Below are 12922 nucleotides of genomic sequence, written 5' to 3' on the forward strand. Positions count from 1 at the left end.
CTAAAGATAAGAAAGCGTAATGGCACGGTCAAGGACCCTCTGGAGGAGAGACCGTATTACTGGCAGGGGAATGTACCAGGGATACTCTGAAGAACCAGTCAAGTACACACAGAGACTATATTTCTGGCAGGTGAGTGTACCGGGATACTGGGAAGAATCAGTCAAGCATACACAGGGGTCAAAGACCCAACCATGCATGAGGACAAGGACCTCAAACAAGCCCTCCCCTTCGTCGCAGCACCTGGTGAGGTGGAATACCAGCTATGTCCTCCTACTGTGTGGAACTGTGTAAATAATATCCTGAGAGGGGCCTGGCGACGGAAGCCGTTCCCCCTACTTTGTGGAACTGTAAATACAAGCCTGAGAGAGCTGAGAAATGGAAGCCAGTCCCCCTAATTTGTGGAACTGTAAACGTAAGCATGAAAACGTCAGCGGAAGGGAGACATTCCCCCTACTTGTGAACGGGCTCGTCCAGAAGAAGGGATTTTTTTTTCTGGACTCGGAAGAGACTGATCCAGTTAAGTTTATTCATAAGTGTATGGGATAGAAGTAGGATTTGGACAAGTTTATTCATAAGTGTATGGGATAGAAGTAGGATTTGCACACAGGACGGGGGACTTTTTAGTAACAGACATTCTGACAGCTGCTTATTTTTTTGTTGAGGCAGGCAAACCGCTTTTAGAGTTAGGGTTAGAGTTCCTTCTTTCTTTTGCTATAAATAAAAGTCCTTGCTCAAAAGCATTTCACCTCTGTGTCTCTTCCTCCCACCCCCAACTTTTTATCTTTGGGCTTTTGGTTACTTTTATATGTGCCTGTAGACAAGCTGGTGGCAGCAGTTAATTTTACCATTTTTGCTTAATTTTTATTATTCACATTCGTGTGTAACATGTGTGGCAAAACCTGGCTAGTGTCCTAAAATGTCTGTGCCACAAGAATTGTGCTTGTTCTGTGGCCATATTGTAGTTTGGCCTTCTTCCTGATCTCCCAGGTCAGGGAATGCCATATAATGGCCTGCACTTACCCAGGAAAGCAGATGCAGGGAGTGGGCTGGTCTAGTCCCAGTCCACATCCTTAGTGCCAGAATGTCTGCTGCTGGGGCAGATGTGAAACCGGTAGTCTCTGACTGGACAACTACTACTGGCTGTTTGAATAGTGCAGATCCTTAGCATTGGTGGGCTTGGACTTGCTTCCAGCTCTGAATCTCTGAATCTAGGTAAGAGGCCTCCTCCTGCAGCCATTCTTCAATAATTCTACATTGGTGCCAAGAATCCTACAAGAAGATCAATCCATTGACGACCCGAGGACGACTTCTGCGTTGGACCAGCATCCCCTCCAGTGATTGGATTGGTGAGGACCTGCTCCTATGCAAGATCCTAGAAGACAATAGTCGGTGCTTTGACCCTTGGACTAGTGGGACCAACTAATCTCGATGCCTACTCGAGGCTGCATGCCCAAAGACAATTTGGAAGGGTCCCTGGACTGCCCAGCTGCATTGCCAGAGTATTTGCCATTTGACGTTCAAGCCCAGAACTTTGGTGGTCGTCAGCTTTTGCTATAAGTGGCCTTCTCCGGATTGTTCAGTTTCCTAGCATCAAGGAAATCTGTCCTGGAGCTGCTTCTGTGACCGTGACAGAATGACGCCTATCATTGCCTGCAAGTGGTGAATGTCGCTGGAACTCTTTTTCATCCATCCAGTAAAGTGTCCTGAAGAGGTCTTCATAGCGAAAGTCCGCATTCTTTGTCATCTGGGCTTGTATCTTGAAGTTTCACCCTCCCAGAAGAAACTCTCAAATCTGCATCCCATGGACACCTTTCACCTGGACAAAGGACGGAAGATCGTGCCCTCAGCGACCCTCAGACAATCAACCATGTGACCTGGGAAATCAGAGTCAGTGGGGCAAGTAAGCACTCCTGTTACGGTCTCCCCGTGTCCTCCATAGGAGAACATTGGTGCAAAACCCTTTTGTCTCCTACCTCCCTCTTTACGTACCTTTGGTCATCGAACCTGGTTCAAGTCTCCTACCCCTAGGCTAGCTTTGTGTTGGAAGAGAGAGAACCCGCCAGTCTTTGGATACATTCTTCCACTTATAAATAGTTATGAACTGTTTGAAATCACCACCACAGCCATTGTATCCTTTTAGAGAAGACCTTCTGTATTGGAACCTGTGACTGTTGGGCACTAGACCCAAGGCCTCAACTCCTTAAGTAAAGGGAATTGTACTTGTACTTGTGATTGGTTCTAATCATTTTACCTGCATCTGGGTACCTAATGGTTTCATCTGGTTAGTTAGTGATTGATGTATTGTAATACATCAATTGGTGAATGTATATACTTGTGATGCATGTTTTGTGTCAATACTACATGCTAGTTTCTTTTCTTGGTATGTTCTGAAATACCTAATAAATGGTATTCTTATACATGCTGTGTAAGCTGAATTATTGTGCGTTGTTCGGTGTGGACTTATTTGGGGCATTAGACCACTTACTCACTCCTACGATTAAGCCTTGACTGCCCTCCCATGTTACGTTGATTGGGTTTTGGCTAAACTCCTAAACTCACTGTTCACAATACCTAGGCTGGCCTTCTAAAATTTCCCCCCGCAGGGTTGATTTTAGAATTCCATCTTAACTCATACAAACTTAGATTGTCTATATTTCTGCTAAAATGGATATCTAGAATCTGGCCTGGTGGACAGATTTTAGACCATTTGAGTCACAGTGAACAGTTGAACTCCGAGAGGTTATCCAACACCCAATCAAGTTAGCAATGCAGAGCATTCAAGGCTATTCTCAGAAGATTGTGGGTGGCGTCCACACAGTGAAGCACACAATTACATTTAGACAGGAATGTACAAAAAAAATTATAAATTAAACCAGCACCATAGGTTCTTATAAAGTATTCAGTGGCTTAAATGAATAAAAGAAGGTAAGTAAATGATGCAGTAAGATAAATCACAATAAATATGCCCTAGCTTCAGAAGTCAAATCTCTATGGACAGTGGGGCCTGGTGCCCAAAAGTCACAATGCTCCCCTGCCGGCCCCAGAATGTCTCTGATGTAGGTAGAATGCGTGTGTTGGTGATTGTTCAAGAGAATAGATTCAAAAAAGTTACTGGTTAGTAAAATGTGCTCTTATCTTTCAGATTTCACTGCTCGGGTACGACAACCAAAAAGCAGTGAAATGGAAGGGATACAAGGAGACTTGTTCTCTGTTATCCTATGGATGACAGGGGGAGCCAAGGCTTTATTTACTTACCCACCTAACTGTGATTATCCCAGAAGACTCGAAGGGTTGACTGGGGCTCGCTAGAGGTTGGTTTTCCCGCTGTTGGTTCCGGTGAGAGGTGCCCAGGAGCTGCGGGTGCAAGGATTCTTCCGGTCAGGTCCTGGAGCAGAGTGCAACCCTTGGCGATGGAGAAATACATTAAGAACGGATGCAGACCTCTTGAGGACATTTCACAAGCCAGGGGAAGACTAGTTTCAGCACTGGCCACTGCACACAGGTAGGTGACAGTCGGCGTTGTTCCAGTCGCAGTTGAAGACCTTCCTGAGCAAGATCCCTTGAAGCTGGGAGGCTGACATTCGTCTGGAAGGTGAATTGCACCACAAGATTGCGACCTCCAAAGTTCTGGCTGCAAATGCAGAACAGCGACGGTTCTAGCGACATAGCTCACTGGAGAGCTGTTCAGTCCCCCGGGTGGTCCAGGAACACTTCTGAAGGCTGGATCCCCTCACATTGAGACTGGTTGGTCCCACCAATCCAGGTGTTGAAGGACCACTCCGCGTCTTTGCAGATCAAGTAGTCCAACAGGCCTTCATGAGGCCAGGCGCAAGAAGGGATGCTGGGCCTCTTTAGGAGTCATCTTGAGATCTTCAGTCGCCTGTTCTTCTACACAGGATTCATGGCTCCAACTCTGATCTGAAGAAATGGCTTCAGGAGTCCTTATCCAAAATGCTGGCTGGAAGCAAGTTCAAGCCCACCAATGGTAAGGAGTTGCACAATTTAAAGAGCCAGCAGTGGTCCAATGAGGCACCACTGTGGGTTTCGCTCATGCCCCACACCCACACCCAGACTTTGACACCACGATGTGGAGTGGGACCAGACAGACACAAACACACACACCCACACACTCTCACTTCGCTCTGGCAAGTGCATGACTTTATATGGAATTTCCTGGCTTAAGGAAGATGGCCAACCAACAATATGGCCGAAGAATAAGCGCAAACCTCATGGCATAGCCGTTTTAGGGCACTAGCCACATTTAGTAACCATACGCAGTAAACGCGAATGTGCACACTAGAAATAACACAAACATGGTAAAAAAATTATTTCTGCCCCAGCTTGTCTTTAGACACATGTAAAAGTAACCAACAATCTGAAGTGTAAAAGACTAGGGTGATACTAAAGTATCCCCATTGCACTGCATTGTAAGATGTGTGCAATGTTAAAAAGTTACAAAAGTGTAAAAATCGAAAGGGAAACTTAGTTTCCTAGTAATGATAGTCTGAAGGGACTTTTCAGTTTCCCCATAACAAAATGAGCAAACGACCAGCATAGTGAAGATGAAAGCTTCACTTCCCTGTAAAGTCAGGACAGGTTCAAAAACAAAAGCAACACATTTGGGGGGGGGGGATTCCTAAAACTATGAAGGGGAAAGTTGCCAAAAGATATTGACTGAAGACCACCTGTGTGCAGTTTATTAAAATATATGCACTGAACCCAATTCAGTTTAAATATAAGACTTAGTCTCAGCTGTGGCACTTCTAACAGTTTTCTAATGTGTAAACCAATCAATTCTTAAGGGGAGGTGCAGTATTGCATTTGTTCTGTCCTTCTCAAATAACATGACTCATCAAATGTGTTCTCTACATTTGCTCACCACCAACTCTGTCTTTTGATACAGGATAAAGCAGCATAATTTTGGTGTTTGAAGGGTGCATTTCTTATGGGCAATGAGTGCTTCATGTGCAAAGACAGGAGGGATGAGCTGGCCAGCAACCCATCAGTTTCATAAAGCATTTACTAGTGCATTGTGCTTGTTCTGTTTTCAGGTCTGTTGTCCCCTTCAAATCTTGAACTGGTAGTTGATCATCTAAACAGGTTTATTCTCCAGGAGAAGGATCCCCAGAGCTGGTATGTATTTTGGTGGAATGTATATATAAAAGGTGAATGCTTATCACTGCAGCCCATCCTTTCTACTTGTTTAACATACTAGAAAGATGCGAAAGTGCTTCTTAGGTAAAAGGCACCTGTCTCAGTATATGTATTGTTTACTAGAAAATTATATTGTGAATGAGAAGACACAGTGAGTGAAGCACTCGGTGCTTAGATCTATGTGATGTGCAGCTCATCAGTTTGATTCCAATTAGTGTCAATTCAGTGAGTAATCTTTCTGAAATGGATAACTTGAGTGCTATTATGTAAGTTGACAGTAGCACTCGTTACCAAGCACGTATTAAAGACACATGTTTTTGTTTGTATTCTTTAGTAGAACATTTGCAGTGAAGTGGAACTCTCCAGACTGATGCCCTGTAGAATGTTGTGATGTGCAGCATACTTGATTGCCATGGTTGCTGTGTTGGTGATAACTGGAGACCAACAGCTAGACTGGAGACGATCAGTCTTGTTGACCTGCTGAAAAGAGTTTCTGGTCAAAAAGGATAGTCTTATTTAGGCTGATAAAAAAAAGCAGTTAGTTGCAAATATGCAGTTGAATCGTCCATCTGAAAAATGTGTTTCTAATGGATAGCTTCCTCCCACAGATTCCTAATCTTCTGATTTAGCTCTAGCTCCACTGGCACAGCTGACAACAGAAATGTTTTCACCTAGCATGTGACCTGGCACTGAACAGGCCTGGTAGTCCATTCCTCGACCGCAAAAGCGTCATGACCCTTGCCCCTGGCCCTCACTGGCAGTTCAGCCTTCCAGTTAGGGCCAGGTTAAAGACCTTAAAACCTCACCCAAGACTCTCTTGGAGTCAGTCCTGGCGCCTTTGGCGCCAGGCTCATAACCATCACGAAGACCAACATTAGAATGGGACTATTTACTTGGGACTATTTAACTTGGGGGATGGGGGGGAGGGTTCAGCCAACATGTAGGCACACACATAGCTCAGTTACAAGGAACTGAGCTATGCGGTCTAGTCTTTTTGGTGTGGCAGGCCTGGGACTATTTTACCTGGACTACTTTACCTGAGACTATTTAAACCACACCCAAACAGCAGAACATGCTTTGCGTTATTCTGCTGTGGGCAGCGTAACGCTCACCGTGTCCAGTTCTTTGATGCCAGCTTACCTGAAACCAAGAACCTGCAGAGAGAGAAAAGAACACTACGAAACTTACCTGGAACAGTATCCGGTCTACAATTCACCGCTGACTTCAGTTCCACGCACCTGAAGGTACGAACTCCATCATCCGGCCCTGCATGCATCCTGGAATACCATAACCTGGAAAGAGGAGACAGAAAGACAACATTAGTAAGCGTTTCCTCCCGGATGAAGAAAGCCACACAATTCTTATCTGGGTAGTCATCTTCTGGTCAGTATCATTGCTGGAACATTACGGCGCTCGATGAGAAAAGACACAGGTTAGCAATATAAAAGGCGAAACAGCGCAGCGCACTGCACATTACTCACCGGATAGCATCGCGCACACCCCGCTTTCGCCTACCGGCCCATGCTCATCTTCAAACTGCATGACAACACCAAAATACCTTTCCATACCTAAAAGGAAATAAGCAAGACATTATTATTTGAACTAAGAGGAACATAAGAACTGCATATAAAGACTGTAAAGCAGCAAACCTACGGAGTCGCAGCAGGCCTGGATTCCCACAGGGGGCTTGCACCAGTGAAGTAACTTGGTTGCTGCTCGCCCCCCACATCTACTGCCACGAGGAGCAGGACGGAGAATCCACCTCTTACAATATTAAGGTGAGGAGAAGGCCCAAGGGGGAGGATGGAGTTGAGGCCAAGGGAGGTGGGAAAACATAAAGACAATCTGGTATTGAATCGAGCTCTCCTATATTGCAGACCCATCTTTAACCAGAGGCCTTACCAAGGGACCGGGAGAGGGTTTGAGAGTGCAAATCATCCAACCAGGGCTGGGTGGTGTCCCCGTGGATACCAGGTGAGCTTAACAGAAAGCGACACTTTAGACTTTACAAATAAAGCACTTCGGGTGAACGCAAGTTCTTTTTTGCACACTCTTCATGCTGCTTCAGGAACGTCTTCGCTCCCTACAAGAATTGCTTTCTGCATGATATAGCAAAACCTCTTTTGTTCAATGTCTTCCAAGGCATCTGGTTTCAAACGCTGCAAGGATGGCAGTTTGAAGATGTGGATTAATGACCTCCTTACAAGAATCATATGATGTTTGAGAATCAAACACAAGGTCTTGGAGTGTAGTTCCGGTTAGTCAATTTGATCCAAAGGTGCTCAAGGAGTGTGCAACCTAGCTATTGGTAGGCTGCCCTCCTATGTTTGAGGCCCCCTAGAGACGCTGTTTGTGGGAGGAGGGTGTCTGAGCTTCCCACACCAGAGAAGGACCCTCCCGGGGAAAGGGAGGGCAGGAGGAAAACTCACAAAAACACCATTAAAGGTGCCACTCCAGGAGCGGTTTGCGCCCCTCTTCTTTCTTTTCTACTCACAGGAGGAAAAGGAATCACCAGTTTAGTTGGTATGGGAGCAAGGACGAGTCTTCAGATTCATCCACTGAGTAGGAGAATTTTAAAATCAAAATCAAAATGCTTGAGATTTTCTCAAAGGTGTTGGCTGTTCCTACTTCGACTCCACTAAGTACAGAGGTTCTGTGAGAAAGACATGATACCATGAGTCAGACCACAGCACAAGGATACAAGTTTTAAACGACAATTATTGAAACTCCTAGTCTCCCCAATAACCAAGATGGGAGTAGTCTCGACCAATTAATAATAAATAATGCAGTGCTAGTGGAGTCTGTCAAATCAAAATGGCCTATGCTAACAAAACCTTATGCCTTCCCTATCTCTTGTACAAAAAGTTAATAAAGGAGAAATGTATGCAAAAGAAAAGATCAGTATTCAAATGAATAAATGTCGTTGAACCAGCTCTCCTCCCCACGTCGGACCTCATGGAATAAGGCTGTCCCTGTAGGCAGGATAATACACTCTGGCTCGTCTTCAGACACAAATAACACTTCCGGAACGTGGATAGAGGCCCGTCTGGCCTACCTGGTTTAAGTCTCTTTTCTCGACTTCAAAAATAATGTTTAAACCAAAATGTTCACAAAGATCCCCCTCTGTCGGGCTCAGACCTTTCACCACAAAGTTCTCGTATGTCCCCCCTCTGCCGGGCTCAGACCTCTCACGATAAAGTTCAACACAAACTTGCAAAGGGGGTGAGGGGCTTCCTTCCCCAAGCTTACTTCACTCCAGGTCTCCCTCTGTCGGGCTCAGACTACTTTCGGATGTCAAAGGCTTTCGAATGTGCATGGCTTACTTTTCAGATTACGGCAGCACCAGTTCGACTCAAAATGTATAGTTCAACTTTTACTTTCCCCTTTCTAGGAGGTAAACTTTTCCATATCACTTTTGCTGTATATTCGCTTTCTCGCTTCAAACAATTTACCTTTCACTGAGACTTTCGAGTGGGTTACTTCCTTTTGCCAGACCACTCCGTTACTTAGTATCGCTGAACTCGCAGGTGCCTTTTACTTAAAAGTTCATTCACAGGTCTGAATTTCCTCACGTCTCATTCACACGCGTGCAGCTTTCACTTGCGACAAAATGTTGCCATTTAAAACTTTAACACACTGCGTTCTTTTAGGTCGCTTGCCAACTCACCGGCTGTGTGCGTTTCATCTTTGCTTTATGATTTCCAATTTGCGAGTCAATGCTAGTACCACAGGCTACTCCTCGCCTACCCAACTCTGTCGCTCACCCGGGAGGGTCGCTGGCATCCTTGAAACATAATTCAGTTTTCACTTGCAGGATCTGGCCTTCTCCATGTGTCTCTGGTGGCCTTTCAGAGGTAACGACCTTCAGTAGGGAACTCTGGGCTTTTCCGACCCGCTGCTTTCACCCCTTGGCCCGTTGCTCTCTGCTCCAATAGGTTTGCCTTTGTCCCGGAAGCCCTGCTTGTTCTTGTGTTCCGCCTTGCTCAGAGTGTCTATTTGGCTTCAGCCTTTTATTCGTTTGAGGAGAGCTAATTGTTATCGGGAGTATGCACTTATTATTAAGTGCCTGACTTTGCCTGTCCCGATTAGCGGGACATGGCCAGTACGATGTGTGAAAGTTAATGTTACTCAGTCACCCTCTTCCTCGTCCCAGTGTTTGTGTAAAAAGGGGGAGGGGGAGGCGAAGTTGGGACCTCAGAGCATCCTAAAATAAAGGAGTTGTTGGATAAGCAAAATAGGGGGGGGGAATACTGCGTCTTGCCGTCGACTGTCTCGCCCCCATTCCCGGAAGACTCCTCACCGAGGTGATCCGCCCGCACTTGTCCACACACGGGAACTGGATCCAAAAGTGATGGCCATGTCCTGGCCACCTGGATGACAAGTCCCTGAGTACTAGCGGGTGAGACACCCTTTGGTTTCTCAGTTCTCAACACATACCCGCGTGCTAGCAGGGCAGCGATGAAGAGCGACATCCGTCTCAGGGCTCCGACCCCATTCTGAAGAAGAAAATGACACTAGAGCACTCAATGTCAAAAATGAGGGTTCTGCTTATGAAGCACCTCCTGTTTACAGTGTAGGGTAAGGGTGCCCCTGATTTCCTCTTGCTTCCCTCTGATACGTCAAATACACTCCACTCTCCAGGATGAGCCGTTTCCAGATGCTGCAAACCATTTACAATGTGGAGGGTAAACAGTTACCCTTTGGACTCAAGCCCTTGGCACATACTTGGGTGATGCAAATGTGGTACAGTGGGACTTGACAAGCAATCCAAATTTTGGAGAGCCAGACCACATTGAACTTGCGACTGACTTCGGGAATGCGAGGGGACTGGACTTACCTCAGATGTTGACATCGATGAGGCCTCTCCTTATCACTTGAATATGGCCTTTAGGCAGATGATCCAAAAGGACATGGCTGACAAGACATGTACAACAATACGACCTTAATTACTAACATCATAGACGGGGGACCCCAGAAGGCAGTTGCGACTCAGTATCTATCCTGTGGCGAATGCCTTGTCGGCGCTGATGATGACCTGGCAAGAAATTACAAGAAATTACAAGCTGCCCTCCATGCATCCTATTTCTCTTTTGAGTCTTCCCACTACCGAAAACCTTGTGGTTCAGGCAGCTACGGCTGGCATCAAGGGATCAGTTTTACTCTGTTTGTTCCAGGACCGAGAAAGTAAGAAGTTGGACTCTCTCCGCAAGAAGGTTTTCGCACTGGGCCGAGTGGCCCTCAAGTCGATTAACATGTCCTATGGATCAGCTCAATTCTCCCACTGTCAATGGAAGGTGGTATCGGAAAGGGCAGACCATCTTCCCTGAAGGCGGTATCAGGGATTTAGTGGAGGATGGTAAGGAGGCTAGACTCTGTGAATTGCATGGCCAGAGTCATGGGAACGGCCACTGTGCTCTGAAGGAATTCATGAATGCAAACCTCAGCATTTGCCATGGATGTGCAAACAAAGTTCCTAAACATGCCCTTCAATGGGGTCTATCTATTCCAGGCTAAGGCTGACACAACTTGTTACTGTGACTAAGCATGTGACAAAGCGGTCAACCTGGCCTTGGCAAGAGGGGGAGTAGCCCCCTCTCAGCCGAGGGTAGGAGGCCTACCATGGAGTGATCCATAGCAAGTCCTACCCCCGAGGTGGACCCAATTCAGTCTCCCACCTCCTAATCATGGAGAAGCATCCCAGTTTGCCTCCAGACACTGTGCCCTACATCCAGGAAGAATGACAGACCTGCAATCATCACATTCCGCCGTGCAGACCCCCAAAGAGCAGCTGCAGCACCTACATAGACCTATGCCGCCAGTGAACCCCAACACAGAGCGTGAGAGAGAAGCACAAATGGATTCATCGTTCGCCTGTGGCCAGCAGAAGGACTGCGAGGTGCTACCAGAGAATACAGACAAGCAGGGACATGGACAACCACTAGACCACCAGGGACAAAAAGGCAAGTCTTTCCCTGTCGCACTTGCCTAAGGGGCAACTGGAATTAGACCCAGGAAAACTAACATGAACAATTGCTTCCTGGGCTGCCATTATTGTGCTGCAGCAGACCCATGCTGGAAAAGTGGGCAGGGCTAAGCCCAGTGCTTAAGACGTCTAGTTTTTCCAACACCCGCCAGATGGGGAAGACGGGGCTATATTGGCCTGGGAAAGGCGGCCTATCCCAGCAGAGGAGGGAATTATAACATGGCAGAAAGTGTGCATTATAAGTGGAAGAGGTGGACAACCAAGAGACCAGCAGGATGGAGGAGCGCTGAAGCGTTGTCAATTTTCATTTTTGGAGATGGTGCGGTGTTGATAAAGGAGTGAAAGTCATACTGCAATGTCATATTGTGTAGTAGTATGAAGAGTTTAGGGAGCGACTGTGAAACAAATGATACTGAATAGTAGTGGCATGGAGGAGGGCGGAGTAACATCAAAGGGTGTAGGCAATGCCCAGAGAAAGTGAATGACATCGGAGGGTAAGTTCATGAGGAGAAGTGCCAGGCGGATGTTGGAGGAGCATAGTATTTTAACAGAAGAGAAAGGTAGAGAAGAGAATGAGTGTGATGGACTCCACAGTGAATTTAACAGGTTAAATGCAAGGCACTTTTGCTACCCTTGTAGAACACTAACCATAGAGGTGAGACGGCTAGGAAGTCCCTGGGGGGAGGCTAGATAAAAGTACTACCTGGCTTTTATGTTCTCTTTTCGAGTATAGGAAGGAGATCAGACGGGCATTATGGGTTAATATTCGCTATCTACTAATCTGGGACAGAGCGGCTCTGAGAGGGGTTGCAAGGAGGGGAGTGTTCTTGGGACTAGGCCCCAGAACAAGAAGGTGGTCAGCTGACCAGCAATTTCTCCAAGCCCTTCCAGTAACCTCTGGGAGAGTGGACTGGCGTTTTAGACTTCTAGAAAAGGACCTAAATCTAAGACCCTGCCAAGGCTGTGATGTGATAACGCTGGTGGGCCCCAATCGCAGAATCTCTGGAAGTGGGTTAGGGAACCCCAAAAAACATACCCAAAGACAGAAACAAGGGTGTTAGATGGGATATTGGAGCGGGCCCAGAACAAGCACAAACCAGTAACTTTGTAAGAGGTCATTTTTTGTTTCTTACAATTCATGTATGAAGATTCAGTGTCCTGTTATTTTGACGAATCTAGCAACATCATCGCCGATTCCCTGGAGGGAAGTTTCTACGTGGCCAGGGAAAGGCAGAAGCCACCCGACTGTGACCCTGGGGGTGGCTATATGAGGGAGGACCACGTAGGGGCAGACAAACTCAAGGGAGACAGAAAAATACTGAATCCGAATAATCCTTTAGCTGCAGTTCTTAATGACACCCATGTGCCTTTGCAACATTCCTATATGGTTTATTGTTATGTAGATTGAGAATTAGGTTTGCATGGCCAAGAACCAATTTTTACCCCACCTCCCCTTGTATAGTACTGACATGAGGGAGAAGGATGGAGTAATGAGGATGACCAGAAGCTGTAAGCCAACGCTGCATTCTAGTCTTTGGAAAATGCTAACCAATGCCGGGACACTTAAAACTGACACAGCTGAACAGAATGGGAGAGTGAGACGTAGACTGCTGCTGAATCCAACTTATTCTGACGCTGTTTGGGACACCAGAGTCGAGCAGACCGCAGGACACAGCACAGAGGCTGACTAGAACGATGTGCAGAGAAACTGAGCCATGAGAAGTTGTTGCCAGGGGTAACTGGAGCCACCAAAAACAGAGTATTGCAAAGTGGGAACCAAGCGA

General features: G+C 46.5%; 1 protein-coding gene across 2 annotated transcripts in view; it reads left to right on the top strand.

Moving 5' to 3' along the window:
- MMS19 (MMS19 homolog, cytosolic iron-sulfur assembly component) overlaps nucleotides 1-12922 on the top strand; it is a 1998114-nt gene that overhangs the window by 1110435 nt on the left and 874757 nt on the right. For both annotated transcript variants that reach the window (XM_069611573.1, XM_069611574.1), the window contains exon 16: nucleotides 5053-5134. In XM_069611573.1, coding sequence (XP_069467674.1) covers nucleotides 5053-5134 — 82 coding nt within the window. The remainder of the gene's footprint in view (nucleotides 1-5052; nucleotides 5135-12922) is intronic.

This window comes from Ambystoma mexicanum, chromosome 8 (assembly GCF_040938575.1).
Source record: "Ambystoma mexicanum isolate Mex_15411 chromosome 8, UKY_AmexF1_1, whole genome shotgun sequence".
NCBI classification, from domain to species: Eukaryota; Metazoa; Chordata; class Amphibia; order Caudata; family Ambystomatidae; genus Ambystoma; species Ambystoma mexicanum.